The sequence below is a fragment of the Salminus brasiliensis genome, chromosome 10 (assembly GCF_030463535.1).
Source record: "Salminus brasiliensis chromosome 10, fSalBra1.hap2, whole genome shotgun sequence".
NCBI classification, from domain to species: Eukaryota; Metazoa; Chordata; class Actinopteri; order Characiformes; family Bryconidae; genus Salminus; species Salminus brasiliensis.
The window spans coordinates 17,608,205-17,625,473 of NC_132887.1; the positions used below are offsets into that span (position 1 = coordinate 17,608,205).

The 17,269-nt window shown below is 39.4% G+C and overlaps 1 protein-coding gene across 2 annotated transcripts in view; it reads right to left on the bottom strand.

Moving 5' to 3' along the window:
• The window catches only part of eml5 (EMAP like 5), a 72,275-nt gene that overhangs the window by 30,793 nt on the left and 24,213 nt on the right, over positions 1-17,269 (bottom strand). For both annotated transcript variants that reach the window (XR_011980526.1, XM_072689541.1), the window contains exons 2-10: positions 14,170-14,329; positions 11,005-11,103; positions 10,525-10,593; positions 4,436-4,621; positions 2,096-2,231; positions 1,347-1,548; positions 830-967; positions 346-602; positions 37-249 (exon numbers count right to left, since the gene is read on the bottom strand). Coding sequence is in view for 1 of the 2 variants with exons in the window: in XM_072689541.1 (XP_072545642.1) it covers positions 37-249; positions 346-602; positions 830-967; positions 1,347-1,548; positions 2,096-2,231; positions 4,436-4,621; positions 10,525-10,593; positions 11,005-11,103; positions 14,170-14,329 (1,460 nt within the window). In the remaining variant the exon portion in view is untranslated. The remainder of the gene's footprint in view (positions 1-36; positions 250-345; positions 603-829; positions 968-1,346; positions 1,549-2,095; positions 2,232-4,435; positions 4,622-10,524; positions 10,594-11,004; positions 11,104-14,169; positions 14,330-17,269) is intronic.

Below are 17,269 nucleotides of genomic sequence, written 5' to 3' on the forward strand. Positions count from 1 at the left end.
TTTAACAGTTATTAAACAAACAAAAAAGACACCAACCTTTCCTTATGCACGGATATCGTAACAATTTAACTAATCCATAATCATCAGCCGTTACTAAAACTTGACTACTGAAGTTGGCATCTACAGAGTTGATATCATTGATGTCAGAGTATTTGGGCCAGATCCCATTAACTTCTGGACCAAGAACGCATGTCCAGGAGGACCACTGGACTAGCTTCAACTCTTCTCTGTTAGTCACCTCCTTCCCACCTGAATGCAGAAACATCAACAATCCACAAAAGAGGTCAGCGCTGAGAATATGGATATGCCAAAATATGGTGAATTGAGAGAATCTGAGGTTCTTACTGGGCATCCTGTAGAACAGCCTCTTGCCACTGCCATCATTGGTCTGCAGGTATTTGCTGTCAGTGGACCAGTCCATGTGTGTGATAAAACTGAGGGAGCCCACACACTCTCCCACCTTCTTATAGCGCTGCACCACACTGTAGATGTCCACTGAGTTATCATTGGAGCCCACGGCTAGATGAGACCCATCAGGAGAGTACTTCAGCTCATGGATGGCCTCCTTACGGTCCTTAATGTGAACCACCTCCGTCATGTCCCTGTGGAAAGAGCCTTATTTTAGCACTGCACACTTTTACTCCTCCATCACACTGTGGTGAGATTACTAGGTGGCAGTGACAACTTGTAGAATAAATATTTTATGTAAGGCTCTTACATTTAATGTAATGTTAAATAAACAAAGAAGCCCAGAATTTATTAGAACTCTTTTAACGGATGTGAAGAACATCTCTCTTTCTTCTGTGTTATGTTCATGTGAGTAACCCACCTGACTCTCAGCACAGTGAAGGAGCCGTCTTTCATGCCCAGAGCCAGATGGATGCCATCAGTGCTCACGGCCGCACAGCGGATGGGTTCCTCCATGTTACATCGTGCTATCAATGCATGGTCTATAAGGCTCCAGATCCTACACAGCAGACAGAGAGAGACAGGTGAATATACACAGAATGTACAAAAGTAGTTACATCTGTACTCTTCTACAGAGACAACAAAGATGCATATATCTGTATCTAAAATCACATCCTGCTATTTAACTAATCAAACATTAATTATAATTAAGACATTATAAATTTCTGCTGTTTGTTTAAGTTAACAAATGACAGTTAGTAAAGCACCATTTAATGATAGTCTGTTTACATTTTTGAGCATATAAAATGATCCAGTATGAGTTTTTCACTTTTTGACAGTATGAATCTGGCAGAATTTCATTCTTTAGTTCCTGAAAAATCAATTGATTGGTCAAATATTGATTGGGTCTAGTATTTAGTATGTGGCCAGCTTATTACCGGACAGATCGGTCATCACTGCCGGTCATGGCAAGGGGTTTGGTGGGGTGGACAGCCAGGGCCCAGAGCTCTCCCTCACAGTGGCCCTGCATGATGAGAAAGGGCTTTGTGCGGTCGTGTACTACCACCTCAAATATCTCACTGTCCTGAGTGCCAACCAGGATGTGATCCCCTCTCCAGCACACACTGCGTACCGACAGTCCTGATTCAAAACCCAGAAACAAGATCAGAAATACAACAAACAATGAGGTAATTTTTTTATTACCAAGGTAGTCAGATGATCCTGGGAGACAGTGAAAATGGAATCAGGGTAATTTGGAATAACAGGATAGCAGGATAACACGACTTCACCAGCTTGACAAATGTTTGAAATGAAACTGGGGGAGCAGGTAAGGACCTTGTGGACATCAAGACATCTGCAAAGAGACTACGGTGGGGGCATGAATTACAGTGGGATTCTTTTAACATGGTAACCTCATCATTGCAACCCACCTCTGGAATTTTCACCTCTAGCTACTGATGAGTCAAAGCAAAGTGTGTAAAAAAACAAAAGAGGAAACAAAGAGCACCAATTAGCAAAGAAACACAGAATAATGATATTTCGAGCTAATGCATTCTAACATATTCTAAGAAGAGGTTTAGAGAAGAATACTATTTAAGGCTTTTTAAAAAAAAACACCCCAGTGCCAAAGATAGAGCATGCAGTAGACATCCAGAATGCCAGGATGTACTGCTAGAGTCTGGATTACCTTTATATCCTTGGTCTGTTTCCCTGAGGTCAATGACAGTGATGGGTTTGAAGCTCAGGTCCCATAGTCGGATGCAGCCATCTCTGCCACCAGTGGCAAAGCCCTCTTCACATGCATTCATGCTGAAAATCCCTGACTGCAAAGGCACAGACATGCACACTCACTAGCTTGAGAAGAACCTACTCTCAAAACACATTTCCTCACCAAACATTTACAGCCTGAAAATGCAAATCACTGGAGAATCCAATGTAGCGTTACAATGCAGTGTTACACATATACATTTTCAGGTTCAATTTTCAAGTGATTTTGTTTTATTATTCTAATATTCACTTTGATTTTTGATTTCATGTCCTAATATGTCTTGATTCTACAGAGCTATAATTGTATACTGCACAGATTCTAATGTATAACATTATAAATAGGGATTACTGAACTTAAAAAGGGCAGTGATTTGACTGTGGTTGTGTGCATAGTCTAAGCTCTTCCCCCTTCTCAGCCACTTAACTCCCAACAAGATTCTGATCTGTCTCTTTTCTTTTCTGATCCTGCCCTAGTGTGCAGTCTTAAAAAGGGGTTCTTCAAGAGTTCATTAGCAAATGTAATGCATATAGACAGCTCAATTTACAATGAACTAAATGATTCTTTGCTTGGTTACAGGGTTCTTTAGATTAGTAAAAAAATCTCAAAGAACTAAAATTACAATCTAGAATTGTTTTGAGTTAAAGTACCTTGTCAGTACTACCCTGATTTCTGTCCACCCTGCCCACTTTTGTCTAGTCTAGTTCCACCCTCTCGTTATTACTAACAGGTGTTTCTTGTCAACGTTCTTCAGGTTACATAACCTGAAATATAAATATTATGCTTTGTATATTTGTATGTTTTGGGCTGATAAATGTTTAACATGTTTCCACTTTTTCCACTTGTTTTTTCCTTTCCTTTTACGAACGTCTTAGGTTTGCCTGGGTTCTGCCACTTACTTCATTGACATGGTCAAACCAAACTCACATTAAATACATTGTATGTCAAAGAATATCATCCAGTAGTGTGTATGTGTGTGTTCACAGAGAATGTGACTGTGTGGAATTTTCTCAGTGATGAGATGCAGCATTTGTCATCATCTGATCCACTGGGAGCTGGCAGTGAGAACTAATTTGACAGCAGCACAAGAACACCAAGTGAGAACTATTCCCTTAGGGCCACCTTCCTAATCATTTTCACCCCCAGTTTCTTTCTTTCCTATCTCATGTAAGTACTGGCTCAAATGAATAAGCATATCATAGAACAGGGCCTGCAAGTACAGTTTCACAGAGCACAGGAACGCAGGATGTGTGAAAAACAACAGCCATGAAATGCAACAAGGACATCAACTGTCTAACAGTCATGTCATTTCAGAGGCTGGTTCACAACCGGCTTCCTTTCAGTGTTGTGAATAAGCTGACACAACAAAATCCTACCCTGCAGCTATAAGATGTAATAATCAAAGCAAAAAAAATAAAATAGTGTTATCACTGCTATAACTTACACAAAGCTCTGTCAGGCAGGTTTAAAGTGATATTTACACCCCCAAAAATTATTTAACACAATATTCCCCCAAATATAGCTGAGTAATAATGCCATGTTTGGATTCTGCATATAGCACTGCAAGCTAAGGTAGCTAACAAGTCTTGGAAGCTTAAATTTCACCAATTAGCACTGTGCAAACTGCATGCCAAAGTGTTTTATAGTAAATGGTAACTGCATTCCAAAGGCTGCATTTCTCAGCCGCTATATCATAGAAGGTTGTTCCAAATGTGTCGTATACAGCCTAGAAATGCATGCCTACGTTTGGAGCCTGCATGCCTACGTTTGGAGCAATTTCAGGGACAACTGAATCTCAGATCTCAGTGTATTGTGGGAATTGTAATGATTTATAAGTATTGCTATGATAACTAAAGTCATGTCTCTCCTTCCAAATTATGGTGGATCGAATGAGGGTGGTGTGTCGACAGTGTTAGACAGCTATAGAGTATGTGTGCTGCAACACATTGAACATGCTAATGTTTATACACTACAGGCTGTATCAATACTTCAGAGGGGGCCAATACTATATTTGGTAACTTATACTAACTTAAACTACTGGGGGTGTTTTGTTGCTTTTTTCTCCATTGTACTGAAAATAAACCAATACATACAGTAAACCAAACATAATTGTTGTGTACCTTTACACCCCTATTAGGCACCAAAAAATAACTGCCACTGACACTATGGTAGGAAGCATGCATGAATTAGATTTTTTGGCTGAACCATGGCTCTATTCGGGAGCCTTTGCTGTTTAAGGGAATGTACTGGGACATTGCTTACCCCGTGTGCCCCCTGAACGGTCCGTATCAAGTTGACTCCCTTCCAGACATAGATATCCCCATTCAAGGCACCTGAGTACGTGACCTCGTCTCTGGCACAGGCCACGCAGAGGATGGTCTGCAGCTCACCCGTCCTCCCAAACACACCACGTTTAGGGGTCAGAGCGTTTCCACACAGACTCCAGAACTGAGGGGAGGAGAAAGACAGAGAGAAAGAGAGAGACAGGATGAAATATCTGTGTGTATTTGCAATTGAACTTTCCACACCAACAAGGTGCTTTCTGAACATTCACTGTCAAGAATCTGCATATTTTAGACTCTTCAAATGAATAGGGTATAACGAGGCCTTGGGAAAAGAAAAGTATTGTCCATTGTTTCAGTACAAACAACCAGCTCTACTCATAAAGAATATCAATCCATGTGTAACAGCTGGTATAGGACACACACACACAGACACACATTTTGTGTTGCCATTAAAAAAACAGGTCTTTAACATGCATGGACACGCTCCATATTCAGAGCAAACCCAGATAACACACAAGGACACCCTGAGCATAACAATTGGCTCATGGTTTGGAACAGGGGTTTGTGTGTGTTTGTGTGTGTGTGAAAGAAAGAGAGAAAGAGACACCGCAGAGTTTCATTTTTCCAGGTCACACAACTATCTGAGAGAACATTATGATTCATCATGATTCATGTGTGTGTGTGTGTGTGAATGAGAGAGAGAGAAAGAGAGAGAGACATTGCAGAGTTCTGTTTCCAGGGTATGCACACCTGTCTGAGAGCGCACCATAAGAGCGATGGGGTCACCTGTGTGTGTGACCTCATCCTGCCAAGCGTAAACTAACCGTGACGGAACCGAGCCAGGAGAGGAATATTCATCCTCTTATTCAGAGCTGTCTTTTAGTCACTTAGCCCCCCCAGACAGAATCATATCAGAGCCTAGATTTAATACTTATAATAATACATATGCACTATGCATGTTTATGCAATATGGACAAAAGTATTGGGACACCTGCTTATTCACTGTTTCATCCGGAATCAAGGGTATTAAAAAGAGCCTATCCTGCTTTTTTTGGAGTAACTGTCTCTACAGTCCATTCTGGAGCATTGCTGTGAATAGTTGATTGCATTCAGTGACAAGAGCATTAGTGAGGTCAGGATGTTGGATGATCCCCACCTCATCCCACACTCCCCAACACATCACAAAAGTATTGTATGGAGCACCATGATTCCAACTTTATACCTCTCTGGCCCACACCTGGCATTAGTGCGTATATGCAGTGTGTGCACATTTTAGCAAAATTTGCAAAACTTGCAAATCTGTCAGCAATGGGTGCAACTTAAAGTGGCTGAATGCATTCGTTAGAAGGGGTGTCCTTCTAACTTCTACTTACTGGGCCAAACTGAAATGCCTCTGAACCATGTACCTTTACATTATTCTGGACCAGTGAAACTATGGAGAGCAGATAATAGCTTTCAATGTATTGTTGCCTCAAATATAGACCTACTCTATCAAAAAGAAGTTAAAAATATAAAGAGTTGGCGAGGTTAAGAGCCAAGTATTGATTTTTACATTTTCCACTTTAAACAGGAACAGTCAAGGATGATTAATAAGGGAGTTCATCAAGCATACAGATTGCAAAGAGGTGAGGCTAGAGAATTTACTAGATAGTCCGAAAGAGGTAGAGGTGGAGAAGAGCAGGTAAAAAGAGAGGGAAATGGAGAGCTTGGTTCAGTGATGACTGTCACAGCGGGACAGACAGTGCTCCAGCCAGGCTGACTAAATTACGTTGGGAAAGCAGCGAGCCTCACTGAACCACAGGCCTTAGGTTTGCAGGTCTGCTCTTTGGAAAAGCTTTTAATGTAATCAAAATGAGTCACTGCTATTTATCTGCCAAGCCCCTCCGCACACACACAACACCACTGCCCTTTCTCTCAGACTCCCCAACTCTCTCCACTGCACACACAGAAGGTAGTGTCGTCTTAATGCTTTAGCCTCTTTCTAGTTCTAATTCACAGAATTAGTGGGAATCAGGAAATTCAGTTTTTGCCCTATAAATCAAGATGTACTAGAATTCCACATTCCACATTCAACACAATTCTCATCCATGTACTGTACCTCAATCAAGGCTTGATATCCTGTGACAATATTACAGGTTAGGATTTAAGTTCATATTTGTTAGTATCTGATAATCAAATCTATTCAATTCATATATCAAAACTATTCAATTGAGGTTGATCATGATAAAGAAATTATAAACTTAAAGATGTTCCAATCAGGTTTCAGGACAAATCATAGCACAGAGAGTACATGTAGTAAAGGATATTAGATCTTGACAGCAAAAAAGCCTTCAGATCTGGTACTACTTAGCCTGAGTGCTGCTTTTGGCACTGTGGACCACCAGATCCTTTTAGATTTAGCAAGCACACTAGGCTCATAAATCTTACAGAATTAGATGCCTTTCGCAGGGAAGAATGGGCAAAAATCTAGGTTCGGACCCTTGACCTATTTCCGGTTAAAATAGCATTTTGGGCATTAGGTTATATTTTACTCTCTTATCTATTTACAGAAACAGACATTTTGACCACCGGCCGCCACTGTAAATGAATGTCTCACTGCTCAAACGAATGACCTGAAATGGACATAGTCCACAGTAACTTTCCATGGCTAGATTTCCTATGTGCTTGCCATTGCAACACCACAGAGCTGCCCTACACAACTAGTGGCAGCTGTGAAGATGTAGCTGAGCTGTGATAGCTGAGAAGCGGCCATGCTGTGTTTCAGAACGTGGTACAGTGGTACATTAAAAAAGGGTAAGGAAGTTCTGATAGTTTACTTTACTATAGTTACTTCTTCTTACCTATGGTGCTAAAACTAGATAGCAATCGTGTGCACATATGTGTGTGTGCATAAACTTCACCTAAATCCCAGGGAAGAGTTTAAAAGTAATATGCAACAATATCCAAATCAACAACATTCCCTATAACTCAGTGCAATCAAGACCTCTAAAAAGGAGTAAATATTATAGCATGGTACTGAAGGCGGTTTTACAAAGCCTCTGTGTTTCCCTATGGCTGTCTCCCAGAGAGAGAGAGAGAGAGAGAGAGAGAGAGAGAGAGAGAGAGAGACACAGAGAGAGAGACAGAGAGCGAGACAGAGAGAGAGGGGGATTACTCCAGGCTAAATCTCCTGCATGCATTGAGTGCTATAATCGCTGACTGAGCACTGGCCCCGGGAGCAGATGTCACATGGTCCAGGGGGGGAAGACTCAGGAATTATGTGGAACAACTGCTGCACTGTCCTGGCACCATGGAAGAAGTGGATTAGAGAGAGAGAGAAAGTGAGCGAAGAGAGAGAGAGAGAGAGAGAGAGAGAGAGAGAGAGAGAGAGAGAGAGAGAGAGAGAGAGAAAAGACAGAGAGGAAAATGAAAGAAAGAGACAGGGAGAGATGGAAAGAGAAAGAGAGGAAAGAGAGACAGAGAGAGGACAGTGTATGAGAGCAATGTCTGAGAGGCAAAGCTATGGCTGGATCTAGATTAGCTGGATGGAATTTTGATAAAGTAAGAGAGCGAGCAGTAGGCAGAGAGAAAGAAAGAAAGAAAGAAAGAAAAAAAAGAGAGAGGGAGAGAGAGACATTTTTAAGCTACTTAAAAAAAATGTAAATCAAACAATAAAAGTGCTAGAAGTCAAATGAAGTCATATTAAGCCAGTCAACCACATCTTTTCTGCTATTGCAACATCACTGGACAGCTGAACAGTAAGACTCTTAGTTACAAAGCAAATATTACTGATTTGGAGTTTTGCTTGTCAAATGGGTCTTGGAGAGACGGATGCATTTACACTGCTATAACGTGGCTCAAAAGCGTCTCAGACCTCCTCCTGAAGTGGTTTGAGTTTTCGGAAGTTGTATCTGTTTTAAATGCATCATGGGTGTGTTAACACATGCATTTTTATCTGGTTTGACCTTATCCAGATATAATCCTGATTTTTAAGACACATGAAGTGACCTGGAGTGAACAAGGTCTAACTGCCTATTCTCTTACTTCAGCTAACAGACACAGGGGCCATACTACCCACCCAGAGAGAGCCAGGCCAATTATGTTCTCTGGGACTCCCGGCCACAGACTGCTGTGGCATCACATTATAGGGTCAATGCTTAGAAAACTACACCCCTCGGGACACACTGAAGAAAGCCATTTAAAATTGGAAAAAAAGATAAATGAATGAGTTTTCTCTCTTTCCCTTTCATACACACACACACACACACACACACACACAATACACTTCCACTTACAGATGACTAAAGTAGATGTAGCTGTGTATAAATCAGATGAAATAACATCTCAGTGCTGCCATAAGATCTAAAGTGACTCATGTTTGGGACTGTAGTCCTAAACTGCCGTGCTTTCCTCTAAAAGGACAGCTTAGTGAAGAACCTCACAAAAGATAAAGCTCTTTCCATACAAATCCCCACCATTCTAGTGTAAAAATAGACAGTTTTTGGGAGCGGCTTGTCACTGCCATGATTTGCCAGTGTGAACAACTGAATTAAAAGGGCTGGAACGGCATATAGCACTTCACTCACATCCTTTCACAGGCAGAACAGCAGAAGCTGAATCAGCAAAGCCTTTTCAAAGCCCCACCAATCCCCTGTATCATAAACTATCACTTCTTCAGTCAGAAAGGTACAGGCCAGAAAATACAAGAAAAACCCCTGTACCTTAAGCCCAGTTTTTTTAGCCAAAATATATATTTTTTTACTTTAAGATCTGTCTTAAAATACTGTTCTAAATACAAAAACATTGATTTAATAAGTGGTCTTGGAAATAAACCCTTTTCAGAAGTCTGTGGGACAAATTAGGTCAATGTTTATTGTTCATGCTATTCACATATATTATTCAATTTAGAGACGAACAAGTGAATCAGTTAAAATATATAACAATGATGCTCTACATTTAGATGTCTTATTTCCTATTTTAAATGACAGCTTCTCTGAGTTACCGGCTAAAGGCAGAAGACACATGATCGGTAGCACTATGGACAGTCTGGGTTCTTATTTATTAAATAAAGATAATTGTAATTTCTTTTAAATAGTTACAGTTATTTTAACAGGGGTCTGAAATGGTATGCTGCTGTGGCTAAATCTAATAAATATTATAATCGAAAAATAATTCAATCTAAAATTAAATAATTAATTCTCAAATTCCAATTTGACACTGTGGGCCCACTACATTTCTATGGCATCTGTCAAAAGAGTTTAAATGGAACCCCAAACTCTATAAGAAACACACAGGAGTAATGTGGGTCGAATAAAAAGGAATTACGGAGACACTCTTAGGTTTGCTTTTAACAATTTAAATTCTTTAGAACTTTGCTTGCTTGAGAAAATAATCTTTCGTAAATAAATTAATAATAAAAATATTTAGATTTTAGGTGGGCTTTCCCTTCTAAGACATGAAAATGAATGGCATTCAAATGGCTCTTTCTTTGCGCTGTTTCTGGCTTGTAGGTATTAAGTTCCTTGTACAGAAGAAATTACATCACATTCAAATCCCCACAAAACAGCTTGGTGCAATCCTTATAGCATGTATATGAATCCACAAGCTCAATTCCACTTTTACACTTAGTGTAAATTATAACAACACATCACTTTTTTCAACTCACAGCACAACTTTCATCTATTCACCAGCATCTAGTCCCGTGATTTGTAGTAGAGCTCAGAAGAATCTATCGAGTTTGTAACAGTGTGTAACCTTTTCAACAAAGAAACATGTTGAGAAGGTTACATGAGAATGAAATAGTGCTTAATTTTGTTTGTGCAACAGATGCAGGTTGGGAAAATACATCCACTTTGGGTAATAGGTACGTGTTTATGCAGGTGGTAAAAAAGGAGGAATATTACATTTTATAGAATGCTTAAAAATAAACAGAATTTAGAAACTAATAATTAACAACTACAAGGAACAGTCTGGTTATTAGATACGTCTGATATCTTATGTCTGAAGAGCCAAGAATGACACTGACTGACTTTGCTAAGTGTAAATCATAAAACTAAAATGATCAGACAAATAAGAAATAAGCAATACCTTGATATGTTTCACTCCACAGCTCACAAGCTTGCTCTGCTGATATAGGTCCCAAGATATGTCAAATATCTTTAGAAAAAAAGGATCAAGAGACAAGACAGTGAAATTTCATTACAGAATGAAGTTATTCTTAATTCAAGGATAGATCATTTATTGGGACCATTTGTAGTAACAACAAGCTAATTTGAAATGAACAGGAAAATACATATTTGCAAAGCGTTTTCTGAACTCTTTGTCTTTTAATGTGAGTGATTGTGTAAATATAAACAGAAAGTAAGATTATGCTAAGAACATAGTTAGCTCTACTGTTCATGTTCATCAGAAATTCATTCCATAAATACATTCTCAGATGATGCTGCCTTGCACTCACTTCGGCACTAACTGGTTTATGGCTGTCTGCTTTGGTGCTGTGACTTCTGAGAAATGACCTCAGAGATGCTTGTTTGTGTGTTGTGTATGAATATCTGTGTGTGACCTTACCCTGTCTGTATGACCAGGAGCAGCAGCCAGCACTTTCCCTCTTCTCCAGTCCCACACACAAATTGTGTTCTTGGAGTCAAGGCCCACAGACACTAAGCACTACAAAAGACATGAGACATCATTGCAGATCAATACATATATGTACAATTGGGGGATGTACCGATACCACAAAAAAAAAATGAAACCAATGAAATATATTCTAATAGTTTCCAACATGAAAAGTAACAAGAGTGGGATGGAGCCTTTAGCTAATAAAGTGGTATCTTCTCTTCAGGTAATAAAAAATGTTTTGATAGTTGAACATACCGTTATTTGCCTAAAAAATACAGTGAATTTATAGGAGGCACATTTTCACAAGATCACGACCACGTTTTGATTAAAAAAGGACTTTATGCTTTCAACAGCTTTGTTTGCTTGTAAAAATTGTAAACGGTTCACACTCTCATTCTTCTTGTTGGACACACATAATAATACACGATAATCTAATGTTTCTGAAAATGCTTAAGAGCTGAAAATGAAAGTTATTTATATTGATTAGATTGACAAGAATATTTTTAATGCAATCTTTATAATACTTGACAGTTGTCCAAATAAAAAAAGTGTACTGTTCTTTAGTATTTATCTATTTATTCCAGATCTTGCTTTCATGTCTACTGTTACAGAATCCATTAAAGCAACTCTATGGTGAATTGTCATTTTTTGCTCTTGGGCTCCCCCTACAGTTAGGAAGTGTAATTGTGTAAACACAATTCTCCCTGGAGCTGTAATTTAGGAAAAATGCTATATAGTAAGCCTTAGCCACTTAGAAGAGCACATGCTTGTTGAGTGTTAGCAGAGAAATGATTACACTGAATTGTTATTATAAAAAAATCTAAGAGTCTAATTGTTTAGCCTAACCAGTCCTAGCAAGTCATTTACAGCCAAACGACTGGCCATAAAAAGGTGTTAATTATTGTTAATTGGCCCAGAAATTTGTGCATTCCTAGCCAACAGCTTTCCAAAGGGGCTGGCCATTTCATGAAGTCATAGGTTTAGGGCTCCTGACAATTTAATAATAAAGTATTTGTTGAACAAATGCTCTCTTAGCTCAACAGCCAATAATCGGTGTACTGCTCTAATACAGCACCAACAGGGTTATATGTGTTTCTGTGGTTGTCTTCAAATACCTTTTTTTTCTCAATCTGGCATATACTGTGAGATTTCCAGACACTTGTTCCTTTAGAGGCCTCATTAGTGTGTGATTTCTTTGATGCAAGTTTTGGTATATTTCAGTGCTGCTTCTTCATTCCATCGACCCTGCTGTGCCTATTTTCAACTCAATTGGGCCCCTATTACATAAGCCACTATGCTGAGGTTTCCTTTGAGAACGGCTCCATGCCGAATCGGTACAAAGTGAGGTGCCTCCAGTAAACCATCTCATGTTATGCCTTTGATACACTTATGAAGTGGAGATTGGCCAGAGGCACTTCAGAGACAGCATCTCTCGGACTGTTTCTGCTTTTCCATCTGTCTAGGAACAAAAAAAGCAAAGAAAAAGCTGATAGCAATTTCCTCTTCCAGCTCTACACAGCCACTGCCTCCCTGATATCACTCTGCTGGGGGCAACCAGACCCCCTGGGGAAAGGGGGAAAGGCGTGTTTTCTCTCTCCCATAAAACCTTGGCAAGTCATGAAATATTGATCTTAGAGATGTGATTTTTCTCCTGTGAGCAGTGAGGCAACTATGAGAGAATGCACAGCGTGTTTATATGGATCCCTGAGGGCAACTAAGCATGGACATCACTCTGCTGTTCATTGTGAGGCAGAAACGCTTTGGCTTAATCAAATATCCAGTTCATAAATTGCTTTTGTTGTTGCAATGTGTACGATTCAATATCCCAGTGAAGTATCACAAGGAAATGATCTCACTTGTAAAAGGGATGTGCACAGTAGGATAGTAAAGTATTTCATATGAGGATAATATTAGTAATCTGAGAACTTCTTTTGTGCTCCTTTTATTGATTTACACAGATCACAGTGGAAGATAGGGGTCATTGTTTTCTCTCCCAAAACCAATTCCGACATCGGAAGTCCTTACCCAACTTGAGTTCCCACCCGCTAGCTACAATATACAGACAACAGTATTCTGACACCAGTTCATTTATTATTACAGGGTTATAAAAAATATTTTATCCTGTTTTTTGTTGGAGTAACTGTCTCTACTGTCAAGAGAAGACTTTTTACTAGAATTTGGAGCTTAGCTGTGAGGATTTGACTGCATTAAGCGACATGAGCGTTAGTGTGGTTGGAATGTTGGATGATTATCACCCCACCTCATTCCCAACTCCATGCGACAACGAGATGCAAACCTTCGGGCCAGAAACTCACTCATCCTCTGGTGATTTTACTGCCGTCAATATGGGTGAGATTTATCACTGAGGAGACGAGCAGTGTTTTTATTACAGATGTCCTCAAATTATTAAGTAACTAGTTTAATCCAATTTGTTTAGTGAAAATCAACAGTGGGCTGATTGCCTGATCATACAGTAATTGGTAAAGCATTACAAGCCAATCAAAATGTAGTGCAAATTTAGTGCTTAGGAATTGGAATGATCGTTAATTTCTAACCAGACACAAATGTGATTTCATTCAGTTACTTTAATAATTAAAAGTATTCATCTCCAAAGTGTACAGCAATAGGTGAAAGAACTGACATTTGGCCACTATTCATCATGGTCACCTGTTTACTTGCCTCAAGTGTAGCTTCGGCTTGTGTGCTGGGGATTTAAAGTGTTGGCCTGCTGTCTGCATTAAAATGTCAGAGGATGGAGGAGATTCAGACTAACTCAAAGCCTGCACGCGTTCGTGCACACACACACACACACACACACACACACTCTCCCTTTCATACTGTCAGTTAGCATGTCAGAGTGACACTAGTCAAGTGCTCACAGATGTGACACTTGAGAGAGCTGTGTGATTAGCCTGACAGCAGTTTCCCACTGATACCCACAGTAAATAACTATGGAGGGGAAAGTCGATGTGTTAATCGCATGCAGGGATGCATCACTTTATAGCCTTTTACTTGGGAATATGATGAGTTTAAACACTAACCCCCTATGTAACAGCCCTCTACTTAACTCATTAAAGATTTTAGCACATGTACAAACAAGCAGCCAGTGCTTACCTGTCCGTCAAGGTCGAAGGCGAGACAGGCGATGCCGTGCGTGTGTGTGTCTTTCAGGATGGACACGGTCTGAACGGTGTAAGAATCCCACACACAGATATACGGCTCCTTCCCCACCTGCCCTGTGGCCACCAACACTCGCTCCGGATGCAGGGCTAAACTGTGCATAGAGAGAGAAACGGAGAGAAGGAATGTTTTTGGAATACTATAATACACAACACAATACTAAAAGTACATTTCAATGACATATTTATATTTGTAGAACCCTAATTAAATTAAAACAGCAAAGCTTAGAATATTTGCTGTTGACTACTGTCAAAGATCTGGAGCCCAAAAAATTGTATTCGGGACATCACTACAAAAAAGAACCCTTGAAGAACCCTTTTGAATATACCACTTTGCAGTGGGTATCCACTAGGGGTGTAAAGAATATTGATATATTGAAGTATTTATCTACTCTCAAACACAGTTTTAATGAATAGTTTACATGCAAAGATTATTAAAAGTCAGTGGCTAATTTTTGTGTTGTGTTTAAAGTAGATTTGTGCAAGAACTGGTATTTCTTGCTCCTGGGCTCCCCATACAGTCACATTTTGAGTCACCACTAAAGAACACACTTTTCATTGCATTTGTTGACAAGCTGAAAAATAATTAACCGCCATTGAAAGTGAAAGAAACTGTGTGGGCTGAGGCGGTAGAGATATATTCCAAGATTTTACACTAATATGACTCACACAGTCCTCAGGAGTGTTGTCCTGTCCGCTTCACCTAACCTACAAAGTGCAGTTAGCGTGCCGAGCCCAGTGTAGAAACAATAGAGATTATATATCCCTTGTTACAGGTCAGTGTAGCATCAACATGATTTTAAACTGTTATTATGAATAAGGTAAAGATGCTACATAATGCTGTTTACACCCTGGCCGCTAGATAGCAGTGTTCAGATCCCACTGTTTTAGGACAGTTTTCCTAAATTCTTTTTAAAAAGAACAATATATTGAAATATACTTAGTAGTAACCCCATAACATGCTACACATTATATCACCTGGTTCTTGACAATAGCCTTAATATCCACCATGTCGAGCACTCAAGAATTTTCTAAATTAGATTTAAAAACATTTAAAAGTTTCAAATCTGAAGTAAACGGTTCTATTTCCAAATCTTCATTTTAATTTGGATCAAGTGATATAAAATCAAGACAAAGCATGTTCCTGGTATCATTTCCTACCATCCTGTGTGAAAGTGAGAGGAAGGCTCTTGGCTATCAGACAGCAAAGGGAATCAGGATGAGATGCTATCTACAACTTAAGACACATCCACACAGCAAAGCAAATTGAGGCTCAGATAAGGAGAACAAGAGTAATGTGTGATGGGGAATAAGAAAAAACAGAGAGGGCAATGAAGGAAGAAATGAAGGGGTCTAGAGTCATCTATTTTAGCCTGCTCATTCAGCTCTTTTACATCTCATGCTGTTGTTTTAAATAGTGCACCAAGTCTCATGACCGTGAAATGGTGGGATGGACAGGAGTTGGAGAAAAGCAGGTCATTGTAATTTATGAGGGTCCGTTGTCCCGCTGGTCCGACATGTGCATTCAGGCTTTCATTCCAATGCATGGGGGGAAACCCTGGAGGCATCCAAATGTTGCATAACATCTGTCCATTCCTATCATGCTCTCTTCCTTACCTCCCTTCCTTTCAACCAGCTCCTCTTTAACAGGACATGAGTGCAGTCTACGAACAGTTAGCTGATTTGATTCCAAGTATAAATAACTTTATTTTATATATACATATACACTGTCCATCAGATGTTTGGGGACATCCAGACTAATTTTGCAATGTTTGCTTTCCATAGTTACTTTAATATTAAGCACAAAAAAAAGGTTCTAAAAAGATTTGTTAGCAAAAAAGCAGCTATTAATTATAATATTAGGGAGAGTTTAACCAAATCACATTCAATCCCTGGTAGATATGTTTTGGATGTTCTCTAGATGGACCAAACAGTTTTTATGTCAGTGTATACAGTTTAAATGTCTTGTTTATCAGTGATTATTTTACTAAAATAAGTAGAATCAGATGAATTTACCTACACTAACTGACGTGTCTCAATTTCAAAACATAATTTTCTGAAACATAACACATTTAATTAAGACTTAATTTTCCCACTGCAATTTTTTTGAAGTTGTCTGCCAAAGTTATTTAAGGGTAGTTTTAAGGGTACAGACTGAATTACGTTGATGCTACTGAGTGCCAATTCACATCAAATCAATCAGTGCCAAATTTTTTTTCGCGTAACACACAGTTAGGGCAATGGCAATCCAACTCAAGTATGGTTACGTTTTCAAAACTTGATGCAGACAATGCTCTCTGCAGTAATAGTAACATGAAATGCAATGCTGCCCATGGAAACACTAACCTGAGCAAATACTCAGTCAATTAATATATCTAAAAGCCATATTTGATAGTTTGATGCCAGTGCTAAAAAAGATGAACCATCCATGACTGAAAAAAGTGAAGAATCTCCAAGTAATCCCAAATAGAAAAACAGAAAAGTATGCGTTCCTTTAAAACACACATTTTATTTATACAAACTACTATTTACTTTAAGCTGGGACCTTCGTTTCGTGTATCTGCGTTAGCCTTGGTGGGTCTAACGGTTCACTTGGTATACTGTTTAAAATTGGTCCTGTGGTCTTATTTCCTGTAATACCGTTTTGCAACAAAGAAATGCAGAGCGAAATTTAGCACAGCTTTTTTTAGACGCATCTGGAACAGCACAAACACTTTGCCCGCTTTCATTAAGGACTCGAGGCAGTTTTCACATCTGCCTGATTTATAGTAAACCTGCTTGCTACTGCTGGCTAATTCATGATTATGGAGCAGACCACACACATCATCATCATGCTACACTAGTGTTGAAAAGGTAAATGCCTTCTGAAGGAAACCTGCACTACAACACTACACTACAACACAGTGAATTATCCTCGCTGCGACGACTCCTAGAATTTGCTAAGGACATCACATGTTCTTCCACACAGATAACAGCGTGCTTACACTATGAGCTGGTGACAGACTGGGGGTTGTAGGGATGGATGTAGGTGGGGA